Source organism: Pararge aegeria, chromosome 4, assembly GCF_905163445.1.
Source record: "Pararge aegeria chromosome 4, ilParAegt1.1, whole genome shotgun sequence".
NCBI lineage: Eukaryota > Metazoa > Arthropoda > Insecta > Lepidoptera > Nymphalidae > Pararge > Pararge aegeria.
Window position 1 is genome coordinate 11,415,856 of NC_053183.1, and position 16,034 is coordinate 11,431,889.

The window sequence follows — 16,034 nt, forward strand, 5'->3', positions numbered from 1 at the left end:
TAAAATAAATATTTGACTTTAACTTTGATGGAAACTAGACATGGCCGAATCCTCCAACCAGACATAAACAAACAATAATAAACACAATATTTCCTCCATATACCTACCTAACCTATAATATAAGTATATGTATATACATATATAATTTTACATAGAGGCGGTGTCGGATGCACGCCAATTATTTGTGGCTGAATCCTGACTGCAACCCGACGCGGGTCAAAGACCGGTTCGCCTTTCGGAAATTCGCAAGATGCATGAGGCCGGCCTCATGGACGAACAGAATGACCTCATCGTGGATTTCTTTTTGTTATAGGTCCTGCTTTTAACTTTTGTTTTATTTGTCGAAAAGATTATAATTTGGGGCTTTTGCTGTTGATCATAGTTCTCATATCCAACTTTATTTTTACTCGCATGTATTTTTATGTAAACAGTCTTTCAATTACTTTTCAGTGTAAAGATCCTTTAGAAAATATTTAATAAAGCAAACATTTATAAAAAATATCTCTTTTTATTAGTTTTTTTTTTATAATTTTTAACAACACATTTTTAAGGTAGAAATTTTAGTATCAAATTGTTATAAAATTATGGGTAGTGTTTATTGCAGCGAATAATTATGTATATTAATTTTATCGTAATAACTGACAAGGCTTGCTACTGCTAAGAGAGCGAATTTATTGTGGCGACTACAAATCTTGAAAACGACCACTATTAATTATCCAATTTGACCTAAGTGATTATTTATATTCTGACCTACGCTAAGTTAGTTAATTGTACTACTACTACTGCTACTGATATTATTATTAGCACGGGGACAACGAGACCACACTTTATTGGAGCACTCTATAATATTGCTTTGAATGTTTTAGGCGCTCACATGGCATAAAATTCAGAAGCTGTCTATTAACATTCGCTCCTTTTGTTAATTTCTTGAAGCAGAAGTCACAGGAAACAGTCTGGCTATACTTAGTTATTTCAAATTAAAGATTTTTATATATAATGTTATATTATCTACTGAGATACATTACGGAAATATAGCTATGTACTTATACTTATTTGTCCTAATAAGGTGTACAAACCACGGATCGAGAACGCATTTTACCTGTCGAATATGATGATGCGGGCGAATATAGCCGCGGGCATTAACATGTACGTAACCGTCTGCAATGTAATTTCAGAAAACTCATGTACATATAATAGACTTCCTTTCGCACAAAAATTTGTTAAAAGAAAATAATATACTGTCAGAGACAGACTAATCTCAAAATAATTGCCCGCAAGTTGCCGGAGTCCTCTCACGTCATGAACATTTGCACCGAGGAGCAAAAAACCGCTCAGCGGACACTACAAAGTGCACCGCACTCTGTCTGTATTCGGTCTTTTTTTATACCTTTTTCATCCTTTACACGTCCATGATGCTACGGATTTCCGTCGGCAAAACCTCGTGCGTGTACACACAACTCGTTTCAATAATTTTTCTTCGAATCTTCATTGTTCCGTAAAAATAACGAACAATGACACACAGTTATGTTGAGATGTGAGTAGTGCTGTAAAATCTCATCGGCCGGTACTTATGTAGTATAATAAAAGCGGTTAGAGGAAAATATACGATCAGTACCTCCTAAATTATTTTAAGGAGTCATAATGACGTGGTTTTCTTAGATACGCCTTCTTCGTGTAGTCTTCTATATGTAGTCACATGAACGAAGTCGTACAAAAACAGTAATTCCTTATAAGAATCATACTAATATAAATGCGTAAGTGTTATTGTTCGATTTTCAATATTTCGCGCAGCGACGGGCCAACGGATTGAGATAAATTGCACAGAGATTTTAAAGAGCCGAACGGCGATAAAGGCGATTCAGCCTGCGTTTTCCCAGCATAATCAGTCGCCATCTCGAGATTACATAGCATATATGTAATATAATAAAAAATCATTACTGGCCCAGGTAAGGGGCATGGGTCTCCTTCTACAATGAGAAGGGCTGTCAGCCACGCCTGCCCAGTGCGGATTGGTTGACTCCACACGGATTTGAGAACTTTATGGAGAACTATTAGACATGCAGGTTTCCTCACGGTGTTTTTCCTTCACCGTTTAAGCAAGTGATATTTCAATTGCTTAAAGCGCACATAACTTAGGCGGGCTGGGATTCGAGCTCGCCCCCTCGAAAGTGGAACCGAAGCTCTTATATTGAAGGGCAATAGTATATAACCTGACTAGTATTACGTAAGTTTGTCAGATGTTTGTTAGTTAAACCACCCTGAAAGCTCTTCAATTAAATTTAACATACATGAATCGCGTTTTGAAAAAATTTCTTAGTCTCGCGGAAAATCAGATTATGTGAATAACGTTTATGGGGGGATATCTTCTAGTAGATGCTAAATGGAGGAACATCAGAAGCTTTTTTGATTTAAAAAATTCTAGCTTTAAGCTTTAATTATAATAGGTGAAGTGGTAATAGCCCAGTGGTAATGACTTCGGTTTCATTTTCGGGTGACCGAGCTTGAGCTCTTAACACGCCACCTCCAACATTTCTATGTTTTAAGTAATTAAAATATCACTTGCTTCATCGTGACGAAACCTGTGATGGATAAAAAACAAAGGCGTGTGGAGTCCACCAATCGGAACTCAGCAAGCGTGGTAGACTAAGGCCTTAAACCCTTCTCTCTCTTCTCATTGCGGGGGGAGACCAGTGCTCTCTAGTAGACCGAATAACAATTCATCATCATCATTTTATCATAACAACATCAACTTGTTTATTGCTTTTTTTACAAAATGTGAATCAAGTACGTATGTATGTAGCATGAGTCATTGCCTCATCATAACAGATATAAAAATGTTACAACGCTCTCCCAGGGACGAGTACCGTAAACATACGAAATAGGTGGGTACTTATAGATATTCTTTCTCAGAAGTTTCTATTAAACTAGATCAAATCGCTTGTACTTTTTGCATGTTATTCTTTTTTTCATCTCTTAGTAATTATATTTATTTATTATATATGTCTAATTCGAAAAAAGAATCCCATTATCCAAATACATATGGTGCTGACGGATGGATAGCGGAGGCCTAGTAAGTAGTAGTCTCATTCTTCGTATACGGAATTCTAAATGGTAGCATGTGTATAATATGTTAATATATATAGTGTATAATAAACTATGTGCTTGTGCAAGAAAACACGTAATTCCATAGCGCTGTCGCTGCGTGAAAGATGAACATACAAACAACACTAGCACACTTATAATAAATATGAGTAGGTACTGCGCTTTATAGAAACATACCAAGCGACTCAGTTATGTGCGATTCGAAAGTTCCATTAGCTCGGAAGAGCAACACAATATCAGATACAGTTATAAGCATATCTTTGCAAGTAAGCGAATATTACCGGTGAATCTACCCAATGGATATTCACCAGGTCGCGCTTCGCCGCCGGTTCTTGGAAACAATCCCCACGCGGCCTTGCGATGAAACATCGTGCAAAGTTTGTTTAACTTTCAAACGATTCAAAAACGGCTACCGCAAAATTTTACTGTTCTCGGGAATCGTGGCACCACGTGACGTTTTGTTTGCGCAAGCTTTATTCCCTGAACGATTTACAGCCGGTAGGAGTGGTGCGGGCACTAAGCTCTAACCGAATTGTGGGAATCTAAATATTTAGCTACTAACTTTTCACGCGTCGCGTCGAAAGATTAATACTCGAATGGGATATCGCGTCATAGTTGGTATTTTATGATGTTTTGTTTAAACAGCACTAAGGATCAATTGTCTTGACCCAAGTCGTTAGCTATTTTTGGAGGATGGAATTATAGTGTTCTCTCTTCTCGAAACCTCAGAAAGCAGCTAATATTATTGTCACTAAATTATGCTTATGACAAGCTCAGTGCTGCACCTACAGCATTTATAATGCATACAACTGTCATGTGTATTTATAATGTATATATCTACAACTGTCCGCCTTTATTACGTTTACGTTTTCCTGGAATAAAAGCCTACGTTACTCTCCGTCCTTTCAACTTACTTGCCAAAAATCAAGTCGCTTTGCTGACTTATGGCGTAAATGACAAAAACCCAAACAGACAAGCTCACTGGCATTTATAATATTATAGTATAGGTACAGTATGGATGACGTTTCACAGTGCATCCTCACCATATAAAAATGAGAGACGATGACGTCATGAGCTTTCAATAATCCCATTGGTTGAAACGGACCTGCGTTATACTATACTCAGTTGCAATGTAAGACGTCGTGCAGTAATATATATTGCAATTAAAAATGGTAGGTAGATAGAAAAGCTCATCACGATCCCATTGCGAACACAGTAACTGTTTTTATTGTCTAAATTTTCGATACTGAAGCTGTAATGTGGTTACATAATGGGTACAGTTTCAGAAGACAGCCGTTTTGCCATTCGCTCTGCAAATCGATCGTAAAACTTGTGATAAATTGCGATTTTCGCGATTGTTTGTATTGGATGAATTCGCAATCCTCTTTCCGATCGGGGAATATCGAAACACAATTTTGGTTTTTGTTAATAAGACTATAAAGCTGTTGCCCGCGTTCTTCGTCCCCGTTTTTTACGTTTTTTTTTACAAATTCTAACGATATTGGATGGAAGCATGCGGTCATGATATATACCAAATCCATGATATATACGATGAAAATAAAGCTTAATTTGCTACACTCCGCAAAAAGCAGGAGAAAAAAGTATGGTGTAATTTATAATTTCTTCAATCCTTATACTGCTGACTGCACAGTCACAGAACATATCTTCGGCAACGCTACGCACCCTAACGCACGTTTTGCTCCAAAACCTTCCAACATCTCAAGATATTAACTTTGCAATGAATAATTGTTAAGTCTTAAGTGTAGCTGATTAAGGTTGATTTTCATGATAAATTCCAAGAAAGCCGTTAGTTTTGTCGAGGATGAAAAGTAGCCTATTTTTCTCACTCTCCGTCCTTTCAACCAAGTCTATGCAAAATATAAAGTCTATTTGTTTCTGGTTGTCGTTGCTTAGTTAGGACGTAACGTAGGGACAAACAAACAAACACACTTTCGCATTTATAATATTAGGAAATTACGCGTACTAAAAGCTTTACAAAAGCGCTCTAGTGATTATACAAAAAAGGGAGTTAACTAACGCGCAAATGTCAGTGATGCCTCCGCGAAGTATGATTTCCTCGTTTGCGAGAGTTTAATAATGTAATCCCCGTTTCGCGGAACCCTTTTCATTGGCAGCTGCGAGTGCATTGCGCGACCGCGTGCGACGGCGGCGTGGCAGAGCCCACCGTCTGTCATACCGTGCGGTGGTCGACGCCGACTCCAGGAATAATGCTCCATTAGTGTTCATTTAAATTCTCTACGTCTTTTATTAAGTAGGGTAGTCCTTATTTTGTTTTTATAAACTTACCTACTTGCGTTTGCCTGTGACTTCGTCCGCTTTAAACTCCTCATACTTGAGTGAAACTTCGCCTAACTTACTTTCAACCCCTATTCATTTGCTGAATGGGGTTTGCTTATAAAATACTTATCGTTATAAAACTATTTTAACGTAGTCCTGTAAATAAGGAATTTGAGGAACGCTATTAAAATTAAAACTACGATCTTTAGTTTTAGTTTTAACTTTTATTATGAAAATTATGCTTAACTTATGGTGTAATTTATAAGTACTTCACGACAATGAATAATTGTTAAGTTATTCATTGTAAAGTCAACATCTCCTGAGGATGCTCCGGTTTCGGAGCGAAACGTGCGTAGAGGGTACATTGAAGTAATTATAAATTACACCATAAAGAATGTTGTTGATTGCTGTTCGCGGAGTATAGCAAGTTAAGCTTAATTTTCATAATCTTAATATATATAAATCTCCTGTCACGATGTTTGTCCGCGATGGACTCCTAAACTACTGAACCAATTTTAAATTAAATTGGCACACCGTGAGCAGTCTGGTCCAACTTAAGAGATAGGATAGCTTAGATCTTTAAGTAAAGTCACAATTTTATTTTATTGCAAATTAGTTGTCTATAATTAATTGACAGTCACATGTTATATGTATATACAACTATACTCATTTAGGGCTTAGCGATACTGAATACTTTAAAAACAAAATCAAACGCAGACGAAGTCGCGGGCAACAGCTAGTATATTATAGATTTCCGCAAAGTAACGCCTGCTTCTATCCAATATTTTAACTTTTAGTCTACTTTAGAATGTGTACTTAGGCAATATTATAAATTGTTTATTTGATTCTATGATTAACGCATTACTCCCGGGAAGTTCCTACTATGTTGTTATTTTTGCGTACTACCTATCTGAGGTACCTACATTTATTGAGAAAGATTTCGGGCTATGTATGTAAAACACAAAAAGTGGGGCACATCTGTAATTTTCTATTGCGTTTGTAGTGACATCTACTATTAAAGTTTAATACGAATCTATCCTCGGGCTCCATTACTTGCTAGGCGAAGTTGTTTTCTCCGACTTTAAATAACAGTACTTATCGCGATTGCAAACATCTAAGAACGCACGCTATCTCATTTCAGTGAATCATTATTATTGCATTGAGTTATCAGTAATCTCTGCGATCTTTATCTGTTTCAATGTAAATACTTCTTAAAACTAATCTATTCACCAATGATACCAAACGTCATAGAAAAACACGGTAATAGCTTAGTGGTGAAGACTTTAGACTCTCTTTCGAGGGCACCGAGTTCAATCCTCGGCATGCAACTGTGTCTTTTATAAGTATTCTGCGTTTTAAACAATTAAAATATCACTTGCTTCAACGAAGGAAAATATCGTGAGGAAAACTGCATGCCTGAGAGTTCTCCATAATGTTCTCAAAGGTGTGCAGTCCACCAATCCGCACTGAACCAGCGTGGTGGACTGCTACGGCCTAAACCCTTTACATTGTCGGAAGAGACCCGTACACTATAGTGGGCCGGTACTGGGTTGATATGATGATTATAAAACGTCACAGAAAAAGAAGGTGATAGCTTAGTGATTAACACTTTGGACTCTTTTGGGGGGACCGGACGGTTCAATTCTCGGCATGCAACTCTTACTTTTGGAGTTATTTGCGTTTTAAGCAATTCAATATATGCATGCAATAATATTTTCGTAGAGATGGAGAGGAGACCCGTGCCATGTATTCACGGTAAATAGGTTGGTACTTGATAATGATGATAAAACGACACAATACCACAACCTAAAACCAGCGTAATACACTCCCACTTATGAAGATCACCGATCACCACTGCCATGGAGGTCGAAAAATACGAGACCACCCTTGAGATAAACCATTAACATAAAAAGTACCATTAATCAGTTCACAATTGGCGGAGATATCGCTTAACACAAAATATACGCAATAAAAATTCAGTTGGATTGAGAGACATACTTTTACTTTTATTCAATTACGAAATAACCCTTGATAGCAAGCTCACCGGATAGTAAGTGATGATGCAGTATAAGATAGTAGTGGGCTAACCTGATAGGAATAAACCACACCCCCAATCGGTTTAACGCGACATCAAATCGACACGTAACTAGCCACGGCCAGACCAGAGAAAATTCTGAAACTTAAAATTCCCTAATTGGGATTCCCTAAAATTAGGGGTACCTGGAGTCGAACCCGGGTCCGCCAACTTGCACAGCGTTTCACCACTGCGCCAGGGAGGTCGTAAAAAATTTAGATTACATACGAGTATGGTAGACCTGTAATAGTTTGAATAAAGAATTTGGATTTGAATGTTTCTAGGTTCAAAGATGGCGTGACGTACCCCTGGTCAGCTGGAGTTTCGAACCTCATCCTGTACCCAGAGGCTGCCAACCAGACGCTGTACACGCGGCGCGCTGCCCAAACCGACTCGGGCAACTACACTTGCAGGCTGAGCAACGAGACCCACAGCGAGACACATACAGTCAGGCTTGACATTTTAGGTAGGTTATTTATATTGCGGCAGGTTTCAGGGGGCGGCATTTTGGAAATAAAACACAAATAAAAATTTTCTTTAGGTTTATGTGGTGTACAATAAAAGTGTATTCATTCATTCATTACAACTGCCGATATTACAAAGCGAAAAGTTTGCTATGCCACTGTCCATATAGCTATCGAACTAAAATTTACCTTGCAAAAAAGTGTTTTTGGTATGTTACCTATGTTTCGGCTCAGTCACTGAACCTTAATGAAATTAAACACATAAATAGCTAGGCATCCTGGAGATAGACTGATATTTAATTTTATTCCGGAATAGCACCAGGATAATATTCTCGGGGGTTTTTAAGTTAAAGCCATTTCGGCCAATGCATGGCTTCGCCAAGTTCAGTTATACTCAACCGATCTTGGCAAAATTATGTATACAGTAGTAGTACATCTTGGTATAATATGACTTATCCCAGGAAAAATTACGGTTCGTTGGATATTTTTAAAATACCAATAAAAAACTTGAAGTACGTAGTTCTACTATATATTATTAATAAAGCTAAAGACTTTGTGCATAAATATAAAAGGATTGTTCATTAAATACAAACATGTTCACCCATACCTACATGATAAAAAGTTTAACAAACATACGATTACAAAATACTAGGCAGGTACAAAAGTCAGTCAAATATTTCGTTATTCATATAGGCACATTTATGACACTTTTGATGCTTACATAACATGTAAAATATGATATAGAAGTGAGTTGATGGCGATAACTAAACTCGTCAACTTAAAACTAAAGTCTCTTTCTTCATTGCGGAGCCCTTGTCGCTGGACAATTATTCATTATAAAGTCAACATCTCCTGAGAATGCTCCGGTTTCGGAGCGAAACGTGCGTATCGCTCCGAAACCGTTGGATCTGTTTGTTGTGGAGTATAAGGATTGAAGAAATTATAAATGACACCATACAGATTCTCTGGCTTTTCGCGGAGTATAGCAAATTAAGCTTAATTTTGATAATATAAACTTGTATACAATTTCCTTTAAACGAATTACTTATTTTATGTAGTCTAGTATATTGTGAACTTTAAGTGAACAAGCGATCTCTACCAGGCAATCTATCACAGAAACAAGAGAAAAGGTACAGGATAGGGTTAGGGTATACAAAATTTAATGGTTAAGATACATCAATATCTGAAAATATACATAATATAATAAAAAATAAGTTGTTTAATGCGTATAATATATTGTAAGGATTAAAAATATAAAACGACATTCTGTACCGGTATAAGTGACCGGGGTACATTTGTATGTTATAATTACTCAATCGATCGTGGTGAAGTTGGCACACAGATACGCCATTATTCTTACCGCGGGAAATAGAAATTCGCGAAAGTCGCGAACTCAGCTCATAGGTAGTTACAGCTATAAATGCGAACATTTTTTATTAACACTACGTGTTATGCTTAATCACGCTGTAATGGCCAAAATTTTATCAAAAAATGCGTCATTTAATTTTAACCAAATATTCTTTTTTCCTTATTGGACACTTTAATAAACGAGACACAAGTACATGTGTTAGTAGTTTACAGATACATACATTACATATTTACGGCGTTTGGTAGATAAGGAACCGTTTCCTCAAATTGTCATGCCAAACGGAGAGTTTTTGGTCTAGTGGGAAGCTTCGGAAGTCGCTAGTTACCACTCTACCGACAAAGACGTGCTGCCATGCAATTTATCGTTCCGGTACGATCATCATATTAACCCATTACCGGCCCATACAGGGCACACGTCTCTCCCCACAATGAGGAAGGATTAAGGCCGTAATCCACCACGATGACCCAGTGCGGATTGGTGGACTCCACACACCTTTGAGAACAGTATGGAGAACTCTCAGGCATGCAGGTTTCCTAACGATGTTTTTCTTTACCGTGGAATCAACTGATATTTTAATAGCTTCAAACGCACATTACTTAGAAAAGTTAGAGGTGCGTGCGAGAGAGTTTGAATCCCAGATTCAAACTCGGCCACCAGAAAGTGAAGTAGAAGTCCTTCCCATTGCGCTAGCACCGCTTCCGGTACGAGCTGCTAAAAAATTGATTAAGAGTATGGGTTCCATAAAACTGCAAAAGCCTGTCAAATTACACCGCTACCATCCTAACTGCATCATCACTTAACAGACTTACCACTAGGTGAGGTTGCACTTAGAGCTAACTTCAAGTGGAATATAATAAAGTTAATATTTCAGACCACAGTGCAAGGTCCATAGTGTCCATATTTTGATAATAAAAATTTACTTATTTACCTATGTTAGTAAACTTTGTGTAACAAATACCTACTTACTCTAATGTTATACCTTAGTGTCCATCTCACGGTCTTGGCCTCACGCCTAGTCGATACCTATGCACTAGAAAAAAAACTTCCATACTTCACACTTTTTGGCACGATACATTTTTCCTGTTACGATAGGCACGATAAATACAATATTTTCCTCTTGTAACGGATCATTGCATGGTCACGTGACAACTTGTAACATTTTAGCTACGTGACGTGTCTATTATCCGTGGTCCAATAAAAAAGTACAAAAGAAAGTGGCGTTTTAAATTGCAACTTTCTCTTTGAAGAAATTACCGATTTCCGATGTATTTTGTAACGACATCTGGCAAACGCAACGAGCAGACAGGATATCTGACAGGAAAATTGGCATTACAACGGGATTTTACCAGTTCGAATATGTGGATAATTTAACAGGCGTTAAAATATCTTCTTAATAATCTTCGTTCGAGGGGGGGGAGGGGGGTTTATACCTCCGGCATAAAACGTACATAACCTCAAAAGACAGAGGTACCTCTATATGTTGAGGATATGTACGTTTTAAGCAATTACAAATTACATATCACTTTCTTTAAAGTTGAAGGAAAACATCATGAGGAGGAAACCGGCATGCATTAGTTCTCCATAATGTTCTCAAGGGTGTGTAGTTCCAATTCGCGCTGACCCAGTGGTGGACTACGGCCTAAAACCTTATTTTTCTAAGAAAAGACCCGTGCCCTGTAGCCGGTTGGTATTGGGTTGATAAGTATAGTGATCATGGAAATCCGTTTAGAATTGTTCTCTTTCGTTTTAGGGTTTTTATAAATCAATACGTTGTTTCACAGAAAAGCCGACTGACACGCCGAAAACAATGTTCATTTCGAAGGACAAGTGGGTGGAGGAAGGGGGCGAACTGCGACTCTTCTGCGAAGCGCTTATTGGTGAGTGTCCCACAATTTCTCGCAATTACAATTACCGAAATAAAATATTAATATTATTCTCTCGCAACTGTTGAGTTGTGACCTCTATTAATCGAACGTTCTCGAACGTTGCCAGCTATATTCGCAGCAATTAGTTATTATTATTTCTAGTACTGCAGTTTGTCATGTTTTCAATTAAATATATTATTAAATAACACTAACGTGAGTGTATTGCATTGCTATCTGTTATAAAGTAACTTGATTAAACATTTTAGTAGAGGCTGACATTTCAGATTATATTTTAATGTTTAATTTAGGTATAAGTTATGAGCCAAAATGTAATTAAAATTTACTGAATTTTCATATCTTAATATTATAATAATTATTAGTTTCAAATAATTATAATGATTACTACACGCTAATCTTGGCAGGATTAGTAGATTATGTATTATGCTTAACATCTATGTTTTTTTTTTGTTACTCTTTATTTGCACACTAATAAAAATACAGAAAAAGAATTAAAAAAAACACAGACAGAAGAAGAATACAAAAGGCGGCCTTATCGCTTTGTAGCGGTCTCTTCCAGGCAACCTTAGGACATGAACATGGCTCATAACCATGGTTCCTAAACCATGTTTATGAACCATGTTCAGGCAAAAAATATAATAAATTTATAATAAATACTTATACTTGGTACTGTATACTGTTTTTTTTTAAAGTTCTAGACGTACATTTCTTGTAAGCGTTTGAAAATAACCATTCCTTTGTTACCAGGTCGACTGTACTTAGCAGACGCTAGAAGTGAACTGCGTTGGTGGAAGGTGTGGCCGAACGGCACCGAGGGTGACCTTTTACCCACACAAGTTGAGATTAAAACCGCGAGGTGAGTTGATTGCATTTGACGACCACCATGTTGCAGTGGGGAGCGATGTTGTCTCAGCTATAACTTTAGAACATTTTAGAACATAACAACTTTAGAAAACAAAGTTTATACCTAAATCAGCATCGGACTTTTAGCTTAAGCTTTTAAATGCCAGATATAGAATATGTTTTTGTGTCGTTACCAATATTGACCGAAAGAGCGAAAGAATACCGTAGTTATTTTTTTTAATACTCTTTTGTAACTAATAAAATTAGAGTTAGCTCTTATGCAAAACAATATAGCGCTAGATGAGACGGATTTTTGTTGTCTTTATAAGTGCAAGTAAAAGGCAAAGTGAGAAAAATTATGATAATTAAAGATGTCATTGACAATTATACAAGCCATGATATTAATATAATATGTATTGTCTTCTGTAATAATAATAATATAATGTACTATTTATATTTATTTGGTTTTATAATAGTATTAATGTGCTTTAAAGTGCAATGTTTTTTCTTAAATTACCCTGGACCCCAAAACTAGGAAATCCCACATCTTGGGGGTCTTGCCATATGTGCATCGAGATTAGAGAAAAAACAGAGAGAATACATATTTAGAAGTTTACATTATCAACATTCAATTTATTATGTGTATAAGTGTGTGCGTGCATACGCGTGTGTGTTGTGTGTGTGGTACTCTGCGAATATTGAAATTCTCATTCTCTCTCTCATCTCGGGGTCATTCAATATTCTCAGAGTACTTCTAGAGTTCACAGAACAATGCCGTCCACCCATCATCCAATGCACCCCATTGAGCATTGCTGTCCAAGAGCGCGTTGAATGACGTCAATAAACGCTTTATAGGTGCCATGCTTTACACTTTATTTTTACATGTTAAAATATATTATTATATTGGTACAACTTCGAATTTTTAGTCTAAATCTATATATATAAAAGAAAGTTGTGTTAGTTACACCATTTATAACTCAAGAACGGCTGGACCAATTTTTATCATATTTGATTTTTTGGATTCCTCTTAGACCGGAATAGGATAATAAGTATGAAAATATAACATTCATCAAAAAAAAAAAATTATCCGCGGTACGAAGTTTGCCGGGACAGCTAGTTTTTTATACTTTAAAGAGACCGCAAATTGTACTACCGTAATGTGGTACCTAATGCTTTAAGTCAAGGTTATATTATTAAAAGTTCAGGTACGATTAAAATCGAACATATAGACAATTTTAAAAACAAACTTAAATAATAAATAAAGCTAGCAACATATTTTTACAGTTTGACATTTGCATCCGCCATTACTATTCCTAATTTAAAAAACGCAATGCGAAGCTTTGAAAAAATTATTTATTGGAAGTCAGTAATAATCAGTTCCATCAGGAAACGAACAATTAAATCGCTTTTGCCGTAATGGATCGTATGAAATTTCCGGCGAAGTTCGTGTATAATGTCATCTTGATTAAAGGTTATTATGCCTTGTATCCATTAGCCAAATTGCCCCTACTTCAATTCGCTTCTGCTAAGTCGAAAATAGGTATTCCGCGTATTAGCGTCGTTGGGCAAATGGTTGAATTACGGCTTACTAGAGAGTACCTAGTCAGTTTTTCCTATTATATTTAGCACTAAATCTCACTAAGGCCCGCGGCCTCGCTCGCCTTCTCTATGATCATACAAGGGTACCTTATTAGAAAGTGAGTATTAAGCCGATGAGATATTACTGTATTCATAATAATAAATAACTTTTGTTCACTACTATTTCGTGAGAATACCTATAGAGAAATAACTGTACAAAAATACGCCGTGACAACCACAATATCAGCTGTGTTCTAACACCGTGAATTAGATATTATGATTTGCCGTCGGTCTTGATTAGAATTAAACTGTGATAGTAATATATGAAGACCGTTAACTCGGAATAGATCAGCGTGTCTATGCTCTAAAGCCCTGTTATGAGAGGAAGCCTGAGTCGATTTGTGGGGTATTAAAATCATCACGGTAGGCTATTATATTTCCAGGCTATTATAGCTCTACACAGTTTAAAACAAAGTCTCTTTCGGCAAATCTTATTACTTAATTGCTAACCCATTTGGTAGGTACTCGCTTTTAAATTATATCTTCTCTACATAATATTAAACAAAGTCGCTTTCCGCGTCTGTCCATTTTTCCACGAACTCCTCTTAAACAACGCAACGGATTTTGATGCGGTTTTCACCATAGCTTAGATAATTTTTCACAAATATTTGATGTCTAGGAAGAAGCTTAATTAAATTTTTTGGTTAGTAGAAAAAAAATATTTTAATATGTGTCGCCGAAAAAGAAATATAAAACTTCAGTTTTTTGCGTTGTCGTTTTTAGTGTTTATATATATATATCATATAGTTATAAATATATATATTTGACGGCCGACTGGCGCAGTAGGCAGCGACCCTGCTTTCTAAATCCTAGGCCGTGGGTTCGATTCCCACAACTGGAAAATGTTTGTGTGATGAACATGTTTGTTTTTCAGTGTCTGGGTTCTTCTGGGTGAGTTTTATCTGTATATTATAAGTATTTATGTGTATTATGTTCATATAAACTATTCAAGCTATCTTAGTACCCATAACACAAGCTACGCTTACTTTGGGGCAAGATGGCGATGTGTGTCTTGTCTTAGTATATTTATTATTACAATTTATTGACAAATCGAAACAGACATAAATGGAAGAACTAAAAGGCCTTCCTGCCTTTGTCAAACAATTTGACACATCAGGGGTGCAAATAAAAAAATCATATACATATATACATCTTTTGACTTTAAGAACTGAACCCAGTTTAAACAGCGTTTCATATACTTATATTATTAATTTGCAGGGACGACGTGAAAGACATTATCGGCTCGTATTTGAACATAAGGAGCGTGTCGGCGCAGGACTACAGCACTTACGTGTGCGTGGTGCACAGCAACGATGTCGTCTCGCGAAACTACGTCACCGTGCACTATAAGTGTAAGTACACATACAACACTAAACATATACTAGGTATACATAGCATTTCAGATACATAAATTTTTCTTGGCCATAATTATGTATGAAAATTCACAAACGTGACACCAAAGGTTTACGTTAATTCCTTGAAAAGATTTATGTAACGTGAACATTATAAATAAGAGATACAGTAGTTTGACGCCTTTAACCTGGAATTGCCGACGTCGTCTTGGTAGCGACGCGACAGTGTATATTGCCCTTATGTCGACGTGCATTATATATTATGTGAGCTATACCCACCACACCTGACTTGATGTTTCAAAAGTGCTTATAAACTGGGCTTACTTCAAATAAATCAATTTTGAAGTTTTGATTTTTTTTGAATTTTTACACATACTCGTATCACTACAGATGCATCCCAAAATCTATAGGAATTAGAGTTCTGGTGTAGGTGTGTGGTGTTTTCAAAGGTGTGTGGTGTCCACCAATACGCACTGAGCCAGCGTGGTGGAACCACAGCCTTAACCCGTTGGGTTGACCGATAATGGGCTGTTGATGATGATCATGAAGGAAGTAGGATGACACTGTTAATGTTTGTTACAGCTAATGGCCTGACAGGCGACGGAGCGTGGTGCGCGGGCGGGGAAGTCCCGTGGCGGGCGATAGCGTTAAGCGGAACGGCGGCAGCTATCCTGCTGTTGTCCCTATTCGTCTTCCACAAGCAGTGCACCCCGAGACTACTGCTGGCGGTGAGACACGCTCGGGCGAGGGCAGCCACCGCCGCACATCGAGCGAGAGGTATAATATGCTTTGATCAAATGTTGACCGCTAACGTTCTGTAATCTTTTTCTCTCAAACTATATACTGCGCGCGTTAGCAAAAATCAGTCTATCTCGCTCGCACTTATTGGACTTATGGAGCGTATAATGATGTGCGTATCAGTAAAACAGCAGGTAGTTAAGATTTCTTAAAAGTTTTTTTAAGTTATGAAATTATAAAATAAAATGTTATCTAAATTCTTATAAATATTTT

The 16,034-nt window shown here is 37.0% G+C and overlaps 1 protein-coding gene across 1 annotated transcript in view; it reads left to right on the plus strand.

The window, feature by feature from the left end:
* Positions 1–16,034, plus strand: part of LOC120637582 — a 68,915-nt gene that overhangs the window by 45,954 nt on the left and 6,927 nt on the right. Inside the window, exons 3-7 of the mRNA XM_039909421.1 lie at positions 7,759–7,940; positions 11,089–11,184; positions 11,938–12,046; positions 14,890–15,023; positions 15,606–15,800. Of these exons, the coding sequence (XP_039765355.1) occupies positions 7,759–7,940; positions 11,089–11,184; positions 11,938–12,046; positions 14,890–15,023; positions 15,606–15,800 (716 nt within the window). The remainder of the gene's footprint in view (positions 1–7,758; positions 7,941–11,088; positions 11,185–11,937; positions 12,047–14,889; positions 15,024–15,605; positions 15,801–16,034) is intronic.